Raw genomic sequence first — 14,996 nt, 5'->3', positions numbered from 1 at the left:
CACCCTCCACTAGCTTATCTCTCCACCCTTCAGGCTCTCTGCCTTTATTCCTGATGAAGGGCTTTTGCCCGAAACGTCGATTTTACTGCTCCTCGGATGCTGCCTGAACTGCTGTGCTCTTCCAGCACCACTAATCCACAATCCACACTCTGTTGTAGTGAGCAATGAGAGATCACTGCAGTTTGTACCTGAATATTACATTAGAAAGAGTTGGTCAATATCTACATAATGGATTATTTTCCTTCCACAGTTACTGAGATAAATTTAGAGAATGCTTTTGATTAAAGAGGTGTATTTTGGATTTAAACATTAACAGCATTAGCAAGATGTATTGTCTGAACTTGGCAACTTTATAATAAACTTTATAAAGTTCTGGTCTTTCAACTTTCAGTTCTGAAGAAGAGTCACACTGGACTCCAAGCATTAACTCTGTTTCTCCCACTACAGGCTGAGTTTCTCCAGCATTCTCTGCATTTGTTTCCTCTCATGTTGCATATTGGTATGATGGTGACTAGGGGGAAATACTCTTGGCAAACTTTACTGCTGAAATTGTTGTGTTATTTGCTCAATGTTTCATCCAGTGCTTGTTTATGAGAATAATTTAGTCTTGGCTGTTCCGATTTCCTTAGTTTGTGATTTGCTTAGCTGTGATCAGCCACCCACCCCAACATGTGAAGATGGAAGTATTCTGTCATTGAAAAATCCAGGCGAATGCAAACCAATTTATGAATGTGGTAAGTTTTTGAATACACCCATTATTCATGAATGAATAACCCTCCTCATTTGATATATCTGTACTCCGGCTACATTAGGCAGCCCACAAAAGTAAATGGTAGGTATTTTTGCAAAGTTTATTGCAGCTTTTTGATTTGATCAGAGAGTTTAATGTCGAGAAAATCTTCACATAAATGATTTGGATGCAAGCATAAGAGATACAGTTAGTAAGTTTGCAGATGACACCAAAATTGGAGGTGTAGTGGACAGCGAAGAAGTTTACCTCAGATTACAACAGGATCTGGACCAGATGGGCCAGTGGGCAGATGGAGTTTAATTCACATAAATGCGAGGTGCTGCATTTTGGGGAAGCAAATCTTAGAAGGAATTATATACTTAATGGTAAGGTCCCAGGGAGTGTTGCTGAACAAAGAGACCTTGGAGTGCAGGTTCATAGTTCCTTGAAAGTGGAGTTGCAGGTAGATAGGATAGTGAAGAAAGTGTTTGGTAGCTTTGCTTTATTGGTCAGAGTATTGAGTACAGGAGTTAGGAGGTCATGTTGCGGCTGTACAGGATATTGGTCAGGCTACTGTTGGAATATTGCGGGCAATTCTGGTCCCTTCCTATCAGAAAGATGTTGTGAAACTTGAAAGGGTTCAGAAAAGATTTACAAGGATGTTGCCAGGATTGGAGGATTTGAGCTATAGGGAGAAGCTGAACAGGCTGGGGCTGTTTTCCCTGGAATGTCAGAGGCTGAGGGGTGACCTTATAGAGGTTTACAAGATTATGAGGGGCATGGATAGGATAAATAGGCAAAGTCTTTTCCCTGGGGTGGGGGATTCCAGAACTAGAGAGCATAGGTTTAGGGTGAGAGGGGAAAGATATAAAAGAGATCTAAGGGGCAACTTTTTCACGCAGAGGGTGGTACATGTATGGAATGAGCTGCCAGAGGATGTGGTGGAGGCTGGTACAATTGCAACATTTAAGAGGCATTTGGATGGGTACATGAATAGGAAGGGTTTGGAGGGATATGGGCCGGGTGCTGGACTAGATTGGGTTGGGATATCTGGTCAGCATGGACGGGTTGGACCGAAGGGTCTGTTTCCATGCTGTACATCTCTATGACTCTATGACTCTAAGTGCTTGTTGATGTCATTCTATACAGTGATTAGAAGAATTATGAGATTTCAAGCCAGTTTGAAATATTACTTCTATTATTTAACCTTTGCATGGATATAAACTTTCTCTGTCGACACTGTACATGGTGTAGATTTTCATTAATGTGGACTGCAGAAGGTAACTTTCTCACATTTGCTACCTTAGTTCATGAAAGTGAGGATCAGAGCATATGTGCCCACAATCCAATTGAAGTGCACAGAATAGGGAGAAATTTGTTGACAAATATCCACAATTTTCCAATAAACATGGTTTGTAGATAAGGCTACAATGAACATGTATTCATATCAGATGGCTGTTAGCACTGAATGGTAAATTGCTATCTGCAGATTAGATTACTTACAAAATAGGCCCTTTGGCCCAACAAGTTCACACCGACCTGCCACCTGCCCAGACCCATTCCCCTACATTTACCCCTTCATCTAACACTACGGGCAATTTAGCATGGCCAATTCACCTAACCTGCACATTCTTGGACTGTGGGAAGAAACCGGAGCACCCGCACGCAGACACGGGGAGAATGTGCCAACTCCACACAGTCAGTTGCCTGAGGCAGGAATTGAACCCGGATCTCTGGTGCTGTGAGACAGCAGTGCTAACCACTGTGCCACTGTGCCACCCACATGTTTATGTAATAGTCGGAACACACCAGTTACAACATTTGAGATGAGCCTAATCCTTCCCATGATTGTTCTTCTACTATGTCTGAGTAATTAAAGAGTAGTGGGGTTATTTTGCTGTTAAGATGAAAAGAATCACTGATTGGTGCTGTGTTAATGTCTATTTATCAGTCTCGGTTTAGCAAGCAATTTTGGTCCTGATACTGATGACTATAATTTGACTTGACTATAAATGCTAAACCAGAAACCTGCTGGTTTACACTCAAGTGCTAATCAGTTACAATTTGTGCATTGTGTATGAAGGTCTTCACACCCGGTTCTACTGAGGGTGTGAAATGTGTGGGACGGCTGAGATTTGGGGGAACTTATACAGACAATCTTGAATGTGCTACTGAAGATCGCGATGGAAAAGGTCCAGGGGATATGAGATGTCCTGGACCTGCAAAGGGAAGGACTCCACGTCATCCTGCTGTCCCTTTATCCTTCGCTGTGTAGCCTCATACTCATCTCCCAAATATCATTCAGACCAAGGTGTCTCCTAGGAAACATGCCCAAAAGAGCTCCCTTCCTGTTGTTTATTCCTATGAGGTTCTCAAATCATTTTAAGTAAAATCTTCAGGGAAGGTTATTCGAGTGTTGGTGAAGTTTTGACAAAGCATCCTAGAAAGCCGTTTGATGTTTTCAGAGGTTCTTGTCCCAGCTCCAGCAACACGGAATATGACGGAGTGACTCTCCCTTGAAGTGGCCTTGTTTACCCACAATGAGATTATCACTGTTCAGAGGAGCATTAATACAAAGCATTAGTCACCATCCTTTATAAGCATTGTCAGGTAATTTTGGTGTCAAGCTACCCCTTCATAAGCTTATGGAAGGCCCATCCTAGTATATGCTTCACTGCCCTGTCCATTGCAATAGAATGAGTTGAGCTCACTTTGGACTGGGAAGTGAACCTTACACAAGAATACCCCTGCTGCATAGACTCTAATGAAACTCGCACTTTAATGGTTGATTGGCTAACTGGGAAAAGTGTTGATTACTACCAATTCAATGTTATTGTTGTAAAGAGAAAGATTTATGGCATCAGATGGTTCCTAATGAAAAGCCATCTGCCCAATGTAGCCTTGCAGCATGATTACAAGGCTGAGGGAAAGCCTTCAGCTTAATGTTCGATCTGTACTGTTCAAGCATCTCCGAGATCCAATTAAGAAAATTAATGTTAAAAGGATTAAAACGGCACTTTATAAATACTAATCCATATTCCACTGTTTTCAGTCTGCAAACGGAACCAATGTGAAGCCAAGTCTATAACATGCCCACCTCACCGAACACTGTCTGTTATAAAGACACAATGTTGTGACAAATACGAATGTGCTTGCAGTTGTAGCAATGAGGTAGCAACCTGTCCTGCTGGATATTCAGTCAAGTCAGTGATAAATGACTGCAACTGTACCACATCCTATTGTGAACCTAATGAGGTAACTGAGAACTGTGCATGCTATTGTCTTGAACCTCATTTTGTTTATAATTGAAATGTTAATGACTGCGAGGAAATGGTATGGATATGTGAGTGAAGATACGTCAGAGCAAGGGTGTATCATTGGGAGGGTATGGTATTGTGAAGACCAAATTAAATTGCTGTTTACATACTATTGTGATGTTAAATTACTGTGTGTACATGGCTATGTGAATTTGTAACCTTGACAATATATCTTACACATCACATAGACTGCCACTTAAGTTATAGATGAGGTGTTGGTTTGAATTAAGATTGTTTGTTACTTTTATGTATATTAGTGTATGAGTATGTTGATGTGAGGGATATTACTCTATCAACTTAATATAAGAGATAAATTATTAATATTATAATATTAACATACAAAAATGTTTTGTGTGCACATTATTTGATACCCACCATGTGAAGGTCTGTGTTCACAATGGTGTTGTCTATATGACTGGAAAGACATGGGAGGAGTCTTGCCAACAATGCACCTGCACTGACAGGAAGAATACTGTCACAGGACTTCATGAAGTGGAGTGTGTTACTAAAACCTGCAAGAAAGATTGTCCAACTGTAAGTAAAAGAACATTGGATACACTTTTTATTTAATAGGAAATAGAAGGAAAACTCAAATCTCAACTGGATTTAGATTGCTGTAAACGTTTCATGTAATGTGGAAGATATTTATGGTTTACATTGTGACAGTCAGATAAGATTCTTAATATATAAAGTCGCCCTAGTCCAACTGGACTATAGGGCTGCTCTCTCATTAGAGAGAGAGAGAGAGAGACAACTGGTGGTGGTTTAACTCGAAGGTCCCATACTCCAGGCAAAGTGTAAGGTTAGGAAGGATAATCCTTCATGGTAACCTAAGTCAGTGCAGGAATTAAATCTACACTGTTGGTATCACTCTGCATCGCAAACCTGCTGTCCAGCCAACTGAACCCACTGACCGCCCTCCGCCCCCCCCAACTGAATATATGCAATTCAATACAGTTCAAGTTTTAGGAATAAGATATCCAACATATATGACTCAAGTTGAAAAACTAATCCATTAGCTTTATCTTACCTTGCCTAAATAACTGACTGCAGCTCAAAATGTAAGTCATTGATCTTAAAGCACTGTGGAGCATCCAGCAGACGTGATGAGGTGCTAAATAAGTGAGGTCTGTTTCCCTGGAAAGACACACAGCACGTGTGTGATCAGAGAATCACCTCAAATGGCTTCCCTTCCTTCTCCCTTACCATTGTCTTTGGTCCCCCAAAATTCTGTGTTTCATCTATAGTCTCCAAAAAGACAACAACAGGTTCCATGTATACTCTGATAATGACCAACTTTACCTCACACCTTGTTTCCTCCTTTACTTGTCAAACTGCTTGTCTGATATTCAGTAGTATACAAGCATTTCCTCTATTGGGAAAATCATTGCCATTGAACTTTGCCACAACCTTCGTCCCACAGTCTCTGGCCTCACTATCTCCCTGGCCATTGCCTCAAATCGAACCAGATTGTCAACAAGAGAAACATCCTGTCACACTCTGATAGGATTTTTGACTCCATAGCTGCTGACCAAGACTATATGATTCCATCTTTATAATATCCCCACCCCCAACCCTGCCTAATTTATCTACCACTGAAATCCTCATCCTCACCTATATTACCACTAGACTGGACTATATCTGCCAAACACTCACTAATCCAAAACTCTATAGTAATCTCCAAAGTCATCACCTATCTTGTTTCACCACTGGTCCTGCAGGCCTACTTTGTCTCATTGTCTGGCAGTGCCTTGACTTGAAAGTGCACATCCTTTTCTTTGAGTTCTTTCAGTATCTCACCTCTCTCCACCTCCTATAACTACCCTCTCCTCCCCTCCCCGCCTTTCCCTCTCAGGTCTCTGCACTCCTTTTAGTTCTGGCCTCTTATGCAGCAACTTCCTGAGGATTATCATTGAGCTGAAAATTCATGGGGTGAGCCATGTAAACACTCTGTCTACAAGACAAGGCAGAGTATGGTGGAAGTTTATGGTGAGTGTCCCAATTGTTAATCTCCCAAATTCTATCCAATGAAAAAAGTCAAGAGTGGGATGGAATATTTCCACTTGCCCAGAGGAGTGCAGCACTAACAGCACTCAAGAAGGTCATCCCCTTCAGAAAAGAAACAATCTGCCTAACTTGCATCATCCATCATCATCTAAACTCATTTCCTCCATGACTCGTACACAGAGGCAGCAGTGTGCAACATATACAAGGTGCACTGTAAAGCCTTCCCAAGACTCCCTTCCAAACCCACTGCATTTACCACTTTGAGGAACTGGTTTGGTAAATACATGGAAATGCCATTACCTGCAGGTTTCCCTCCAAGTCACATATCACCCTGACATGATTCATTACTGCTGCTCCTTCATTGTCACTGTCTCAAAACTCTCTTCCTGACTGCACTGTGGGAAAACCTGCACTAGAAAGACTGCAGCGGTTTAAAAAGTGCCATCCTCAAAGGCAATAAGGGGTGGGCAACAAATATTACACTTTCCTGTGACTTTTACATACTACGAACGAATAATACAAATATCCTGATTTAATTGCTTTTTGTACTCTCTACTTACTACAAGGACAAAGCTAACAGCTGTATTTTGTTTTGTAATGAGCCTGTGGCTTAACATCCAGAAGGAAATGCAGTAATGCATTTGAGTCAAAACCAATTGTGTTTCCAGGGTTTGTCACAAACATGAATCAAAGCTTGGAATGATACCACTAAAAGTGTCTTTTTCCTTATAAAGGGGCAGATCTATAGAGATGAAGAAGGTGCATGTTGTGGAAAATGCAAACTTGCAGTTTGTGAAGTTGATGGTTTCAACAGAGGTGATGCATTTCCGCAGAAGATTGTCTATCAAGTGAGTAGCTACAATCTTTTTGACCGAAGAAACCATTTAGTCTGCATTCATCTGCGGGAACTTTATTCAGTTGTGTTTAGGAGGATTCAATCCTTTACACCTGAAATTAAAAGAGGGGGAAATGCTGGCCAATCAAAGCAGGTCATCCAAAATTGATTCTATCTATAAACAGCTTACTATACAGAGGAAGAGTGTACCACTGACAGTAATTTCTCAATTTCTGTGTTGAACTGAACATGTGCCCGATATTTCCGTCAATTTTAAACAAATAGTAGCAAACATTGAATATCCTACTAGTGTAACCATGCAATCCCGATATTTGTATAATTCTGGCTGAATTAAGTCAAATTTAAATGAAAATGAGATGATGTGTGTAGATGCAGTAGATTCAGAAGTTGAAAATAAGAATGCGACTTAAATTGTTTTAAAACAATAAAGTGAACTGAACTTTTAGTATCACTTCCAATAAAATTCCAATCTGCTCAATGATTAAATGGTTTAGCATGTCCCCCTCATGAACAATCAACAACATTACAGCATTAATTGACATTCATTCACATTAAGTCATTGATTTGGGACTTCATCACAACATTTGAATCAGAGGTCAAAATGAAACATAGAACATAGAACAATACAGCACAGAACAGGCCCTTCAGCCCACGATGTTGTGCCGAACATACTAACTAGGCTGTGGGGTAGCTTTGTTAGTAATAATGAGTTGGCCAGATAGCCAGAAATAATCTTGAATCTGAAGATGTGAAATTTATATGGATGGAGGTATGAAATATCATGGGGAAGAAGACACTGATGGGAGTGGTCTACAGCCCTCCTAGCGGTGGCAATACAATGGGACAGAAAATAAATCAGGAGATAATTAGGGTATGTAAAAGAAGCCATCATGAAGACTTTAATCTTTATGTCAATTGGGATGGCCCAATTAGAGGACATAACCCTAAGGAAGAGTCCATAGAATGTATTCAAGACAGGTTCCTAGCACAATGTGTTGTGGATCCAACCAAAGATCAGTTGTTTTGAATCTGGTGATCTGTTATGGGGCAGATTTAATAAAAGATTTCCAGGAAAAATGAGAGCATACCATAGTAGAATTTATATTCAGCTTGATACAGAGGAACGTAGGTCAGAAATAACTGTGTTAGACTTAAACAAGGTTAATTATGAAGGAATGAGGGCAGAGTGACAAGAAAGAAGTTTACAAGAAAAGGTACTTGAGAGACAATGCCAGATATTCAAGAAGATAGTTCATGTATCACAGGAAAGATACACACCATTGAGAAAGAAAGATTCTAGGAAGATGGTGCCCTGATCACCGTTAACCAGGGAAGTTCAGGATAGCATTAATTCGAAAAAAAAAATCAGTGGTGAATATTTGTGGTAAACCAGAGGATTGGAGAAGTTTTAAAAATGAACAAAAGGTGTCCACAAAAAATAAAGAAAGTGGAAGTAAACTTTGAGAGTAAAGTAGCAAATAGTATCAAGATTGTCAGCAAGACCATATTTAAAACTAAAAAGGAACAGAGAATTGGATAACTACCAATGTAACCCCCTTGTTCAAAAATAGTCAGGGAAAATAAAAGTTAACAGTAGGCTAATTAGCTTAACATCTGTTATTAAAATATTTTAATCTTACATTTTAATAATTGAATGGCTGTAAAAGGAGAACATTTAGAAATACATAGGATATTCAATCTGAGTCAGCATGGGCTTCATGCAGGGGACAAATTTATGAAAATTCTTTGATGACGTTACAAGTAGGATAGATAAAAGGGAAGCAGTGAAAATAATATACAGGTATTTCAATTTCCAGAAGTATTTGATAAGGTAGCAGGTGTTAGGCTACTTAATAAGATAAGAGCTCAGGACGTTGAGGTAGTGTATTAACATGGATAACAGAAGACAGACAGTTGGGATAAAGGAGGCATTTTCAGGATAGCAACCTGGAACTAGTGGCTTTGCAGAGGAATCAGTGCTGCAGGTATTTGCAATATATATTAATAACTTGCCTGGGGGAGTTGAATGTACTCGAGTCAAGTTTGTGGATGACATAAAAATAGATGGGGAGGCAAATGGTGTGGAAAGTGGAAAAATATGATATTATGCACTTTGCAAGGAGATTAGAGGAGGTGAATATTAATGAAATGGAGAAAGACTATAGAAAGCTGTGGCGCTGAGATACTTGGGAGTCCTCGTACATAAATCACAGAAAGCTAGCATCCAATTTCAGCAGGTAATAGGGAAAGCAAATGCGATGTTGCATTTTATTTCAAAATGGAATGGAATATTAAAATGGAAAGTTATTTCTGAAACTATACAAGACACTAGTTAGATCACAACTGGAATATTCTGAACAGTTTTGGTCCCCTTGTCTAAGGAGAGATATACTGGCATTGGAGGCAATCCAGAGAAGGTTCACTAAGCTGATCCTGATTAGAGAGGGCTTATTTTATGTGGAAAGATTGAGTAGGTTGGCCCTGTACTCATTACAGTTTAGAAGAACCAGAGGCAACCTCATTGAAACACATTGTATGTAAGATTCTTAGTGAGCTTCACAGGGTAGATGCAGAGCAATTGCTCCCCCTTGTGGGAGAGTCCAGGACCACAGGGTGTAATCTCACATCTCCCAGTTAGAACAGGAATGAGGAGTATTTTCTTTCAGTCAAAGGGTAGTGAATGTGTGGAATTCATTGCTACAGAGAGTTGTTGAAGCTGAGTCATTAAGTATATTCGAGGCTGCGAAAGACAGATTTTTAGTCAGTAAGAAAATCAAGGATTTTGAGGAAAGGGCAAGAAGGTGGAGTTGAGGATGATCAGATCATCCCTGATCTCACTGAATGGCTGATGAGTTTTAGTGGGCTAAAACTGCTTCAGCTCCTGTGTCTGATAGCTCGATGATCTAATTAGATTAACCAGGTTCCGATTTTCAGATGCAATAATCAAATTATCCATATTTATGAGAAAGGTAAAAACAGAAACAAAACATTTAGTTTATTATGGTGCAATCAAATTGATTGTAGATAATGGATGGGAGGGCCAAGTGTGAAAATTCAAAACTTAACCATCAGAGACATATCTGCTTTCAATTGGTATCATGTATTAGTGATGTATAACTAGTTGCTGTTATCTTGTAGGCTGGTGAACGATGGCCATCCCTGGACGATCCATGTATCACGATGGAATGCTTGGAGCTCAATGGGGAAGTGATTGTGCATGAACTAAACAAGTCATGTACCCATATTGATATACCCGAATGTCCTCTCGGCTATGAGCTGAAGTGCAATGGAGTCAGAAACTGTTGTCCCATGTGCCAATGTGGTAAGTTCTTACAAATAGCAGCTCATTATCCTCTCTTGGAATTAGTAGCGCACTCGGGCTTCATAAAAAACACACAATACAGTGTGACGCTTCATTCCCAGTGTGAACCATAACAACATCAATTTCCATTTCTATCCCATCTTTAAAATGGTACAATATTCCAAGCTGCTTATTGTAATACAGAATGGACGCACAGTCTATATATTTTCTGCCAATTAAAACAAATCAATGGAGCTCACAAGCTTCAGCTTTTTGAGATACTACCAGTTAAGAATTCCAGGTCGCAAGTTTGGCCCTGATGCCCATCAGAATGGTTGTCACAATAAGTACATTTTTCTATACAATTCCAAAGTATTTGGACCTAGCATTAACTTCTCTATTTTAGATGTCTTTTGGAAATTATTTCTTGCTGCTCCCGGTTTCCAGTTCTGGTTATTGATGTAGTGGTTGGTATATTGGGTCTGGGTCAATATATTTATTGATGGACTCCGTGGATGATTGTAATGTTTCTAGAAATTCTCTGGCTGTCCTCTGTTTAGCTTGTCCTATGATCGTTGTGTTGTTCCAGTTGAATTTGTGGTTCTTGTCATTTCTGTGTATAGCTACCAGGGACAGATGGTTGTGGCATTTAGTGGCTAGTTAGAACAAAAGACCCTATACCAATCACGTGCAATACAACGTAGTTTACAACATTCCATGCTGGAGACTGCATGGAGCACTATATAAGACAGACAGCTAGCAAGCCACATCCATGAACACCAACTAGCCACTAAACACCATGACCAGCTGTCCCAAGTAGCCATACACACAAATGACAAGGACCACAAATTCAATGAGGGCAACACAACAACAATAGGACAAGCTAAACAAAGGACAGCCAGAGAATTTCTAAGATCGTGGCACTCATCCACGGACTCCATCTATAAACACACTGACCCAAACCCAATATACCAACCATCCACGGACTCTATTAACAAACACATTGACCCAGACCCAATATACCGACCATCCACGGACTCCATTAACAAACACATTGACCCATACCCAATATACCGACCATCCACGGACTCCATTAACAAACACATTGACCCATACCCAATATACCGACCATCCACGGACTCCATTAACAAACACATTGGTCCAGACCCAATATACCAACCATCCACGGACTCCATTAACAAACACATTGATCCTGACCCAATATATCGACCATCCACGGACTCCATTAACAAACACATTGATCCTGACCCAATATATCAACCATCCACAGACTCCATTAACAAACACATTGACCCATGCCCAATATACCGACCATCCACGGACTCCATTAACAAACACACTGACCCAGACCCAATATGCCAACCATCCACGGATTCCATTAACAAACACATTGACCCTGACCCAATATAACCGACCATCCATGGACTCCATTAACAAACACATTGATCCTGACCCAATATACCAACCATCCACGGACTCCATTAACAAACACATTGATCCTGACCCAATATATCGACCATCCACAGACTCCATTAACAAACACATTGATCTTGACCCAATATATCAACCATCCACAGACTCCATTAACAAACACATTGACCCATGCCCAATATACCGACCATCCACGGACTCCATTAACAAACACACTGACCCAGACCCAATATGCCAACCATCCACGGATTCCATTAACAAACACATTGACCCTGACCCAATATAACCGACCATCCATGGACTCCATTAACAAACACATTGATCCTGACCCAATATACCGACCATCCATGGACTCCATTAACAAACACATTGACCCAGACCCAATATACCGACCATCCACGGACTCCATTAACAAACACATTGACCCAGACCCAATATATCGACTACTGCAACAATCTACTGGAACCAAAAGCAGCAGAAATGAAACCAAATAAATTCCAGAAGTCACTGTACAGCAGCACCTTTGAGAAGGCTCTAAAGCATTGAGGATGTCACCTAGACAGGGGAGGAAACGTCAGCAAATCAACTTCCCAGCTCAGCGAACATACCCACAACGATGCCAAGTAAACAAACAATTGTCTGTCAGTGTCTGTTTTGTGAATTACAGTGAGGCAATAAAAAATGTCACTGCCAGCTGTAAGTGCTCACTTGTTTGAGGGTTAGCAAATTCATTCCTATTCTGACGGGCTAATTGAACATTGCATTCTTGGTTAGAGAGTTAATATGTTACTCCATTAGATGAACTGATCCTCAATGAACCTCTCATTCATACCACTGCATCACTATTCTCACCAGGTGGAAATTCTGCACTTGGGTTTGGAACCTGTACTTGTGATATGATACTCAATGCTGAGTAAGGTTATATCTTCCAAACTCTTCCATTGGGCAGAAAATACAAAAGCTGAAACACATATACCAACAGATTCAAGAACAGCTTCTTCCCCACTGTTATTAGACGTCTGAATGAACCTGTCAAATTTCAGATTTAATGTTGATCTCATTCTTTGCAGCCATAACATTGCATTCCTCGCTCTGTTCTATTACCCTAATGCACTTTGTACAGTATGATCTACCTGTACTGCGCCCAAACAGGAACTTTTCACTGTACCCAGGCACATATGACAATAATAAATCAAATCAAACCAAAGATGGACTATTGATAGACAAAGCAGCTGAGATTCAAAAGTGGATCTGAGACTGCAATCCAGTTAGGCATGATCTTATTAAATGGTGGAGCAGGTTGATGGGCCAAATGGCCTACTCCTGCTTCTATGTCTTATGTTCCTACATCAGTATTGTAGAAACAAGAATAACCATAAGAGGCATAAAGTTAGAAACCAATATAAATTGTGTGAAAATTTGATATTTAATGTTTGAATTGGACGATAACCACTAAATCATGCTTTATAACTTACAGTAGTGCATGAACATAATGGGGCATTCAAGATTTTATATTAGCTCTTAATAGTACAAATAATATTAATTGACATGTTTTTTGTAGTTCCAGGAAACGTTTGCATACTGAATGGAACCAGCATTGGGGTAAGACAATGGATGTTTTGTTACATTTCACTGTAAAATGTTATGAAACAAGTACTGTACTTTAATTGAGATTGCATGGACAAGCAGCTTGGTGCAGAGCGCCATCTAGCTGGCTCAAGAAAAAAGGTTAATTCAGGCAGCAGAACTTTGTTGTGTTTAAAGTTAAAAATCACACAACACCAGGTTATAGTCCAACAGGTTTAATTGGAAGCACACTAGCTTTCGGAGTTTCGCTCCTTCATCAGGTGATAGTGGAGGGCTCAATCCTAACACACAGAATTTATAGCAAAAAGTTACAGTGTGATGTAACTGAAATTATACATTGAAAAATTGATTGTCTGTTAAGCCTTTCATCTGTTAGAATACTGTGATAGTTTCACTTCTTTCATGTGTAAATCACAAAACCTTTTTTTAAAAAAGTTGCATTCTCAGGTTAGCTGTCAACAATGGTGATAGCTAGACAATATGTTGAAGGTGTTAGCCCCCTGTGTTCTCTGTCTATGACCTGATGTTTAGATTGATTCTAATCTAAAAAGTGAGATAACAGAGTTTTACATAAATTCATGCAGTTTTTGAGCTCAGAGTTCTACATGAATGCATGCAGTTTTTGAGCAAAGTACAATGTAACCCTGAAAGTACAAATTCACCCCACAAAATATATGTGTGCGTGTGGATCTTTGTCTGTCTGTGTGTGTGTGTCTGTCTGGGTTGAGGGTTGTGAGTGTGAGAAAGTGAATGCATGCATGTGTAGTGAGTGCAGAGTGTCTTAAGTCTGTGAGGGGGTGCATATGGGAGTGTGTGTGTCTGTAAGGGTGTGTGTGGGTGTCTGTGTGCGAGTCTGTGTATATGTGTGTCCGTGTGTATGTGTTCATAGGAGTACCTGTGTGTGTGTGAGAGTGTGTGTGTGTGTAGGAGTATCTATGTGTGTGTATAGTGCAATGGTGGTCACCTGTAATGTGACATGAACCCAAGGTCCCGGTTGAGGCCCTCCCTATGGGTACTGAACTTAGCTATCAGCTAAGCTTTGACGAAGAGTCAGTTGGATTCGAAACATCAGCTCTTTTCTCTCCTTACAGATGCTGCCAGACCTGCTGAGATTTTCCAGCATTTTCTCTTTGGTTTTAGATTCCAGCATCCACAGTAATTTGCTTTTATTTATTGTAGACTGACATGCTTGCAGAAGGACTCAGAGAGAAAACTGCAAAAGAGCACTGGCCATTGTAAAGTCGATTAAAGAGAGAGAGAGAGAGAACATAAAGAACAAGACCCCTGTCCCTATAAGCCTTGTCAAAGAAAGTTATAGAAAATTTTGTATCTATAGAAAATATTGGAAAATCTCAGCAAGTAAGATAGAATCTATGAAGGGAGAAGCATAGTTAATGTATCAGATTGATTAGATTAGATTACTTAGTGTGGAAACAGGCCCTTCGGCCCAACAAGTCCACACCGACCCGCCGAAGCGTAACCCACCCAGACCCATTCTCCTACATTTACCCCTTCACCTAACACTACGGGCAATTTAACATGGCCAATTCACCTAACCTGCACATTTTTGGATTGTGGGAGGAAACCGGAGCACCCGGAGGAAACCCACGCAGACACGGGGAGAACGTGCAAACTCCACACAGTCAGTCGCCTGAGGCGGGAATTGAACCCGGGTCTCTGGCGCTGTGAGGCAGCAGTGCTAACCACTGTGCCACCGTGCCACCCACAATGACCTTATGTTCTAAC

At 40.4% G+C, this 14,996-nt stretch overlaps 1 protein-coding gene across 2 annotated transcripts in view; it reads left to right on the top strand.

The window, feature by feature from the left end:
* Positions 1 to 14,996, top strand: part of vwf (von Willebrand factor) — a 120,118-nt gene that overhangs the window by 87,669 nt on the left and 17,453 nt on the right. For both annotated transcript variants that reach the window (XM_087999627.1, XM_043713571.2), the window contains exons 41-46: positions 630 to 734; positions 3,783 to 3,985; positions 4,432 to 4,581; positions 6,789 to 6,902; positions 10,049 to 10,232; positions 13,225 to 13,265. In XM_087999627.1, coding sequence (XP_087855753.1) covers positions 630 to 734; positions 3,783 to 3,985; positions 4,432 to 4,581; positions 6,789 to 6,902; positions 10,049 to 10,232; positions 13,225 to 13,265 — 797 coding nt within the window. The remainder of the gene's footprint in view (positions 1 to 629; positions 735 to 3,782; positions 3,986 to 4,431; positions 4,582 to 6,788; positions 6,903 to 10,048; positions 10,233 to 13,224; positions 13,266 to 14,996) is intronic.

This window comes from Chiloscyllium plagiosum, unplaced genomic scaffold (genome assembly GCF_037043375.1).
Source record: "Chiloscyllium plagiosum isolate Xiang-an unplaced genomic scaffold, Cpla_swu_hap1 HiC_scaffold_23, whole genome shotgun sequence".
Lineage (NCBI taxonomy): Eukaryota > Metazoa > Chordata > Chondrichthyes > Orectolobiformes > Hemiscylliidae > Chiloscyllium > Chiloscyllium plagiosum.
This window is presented reverse-complemented; position numbering and strand designations above follow the sequence as displayed.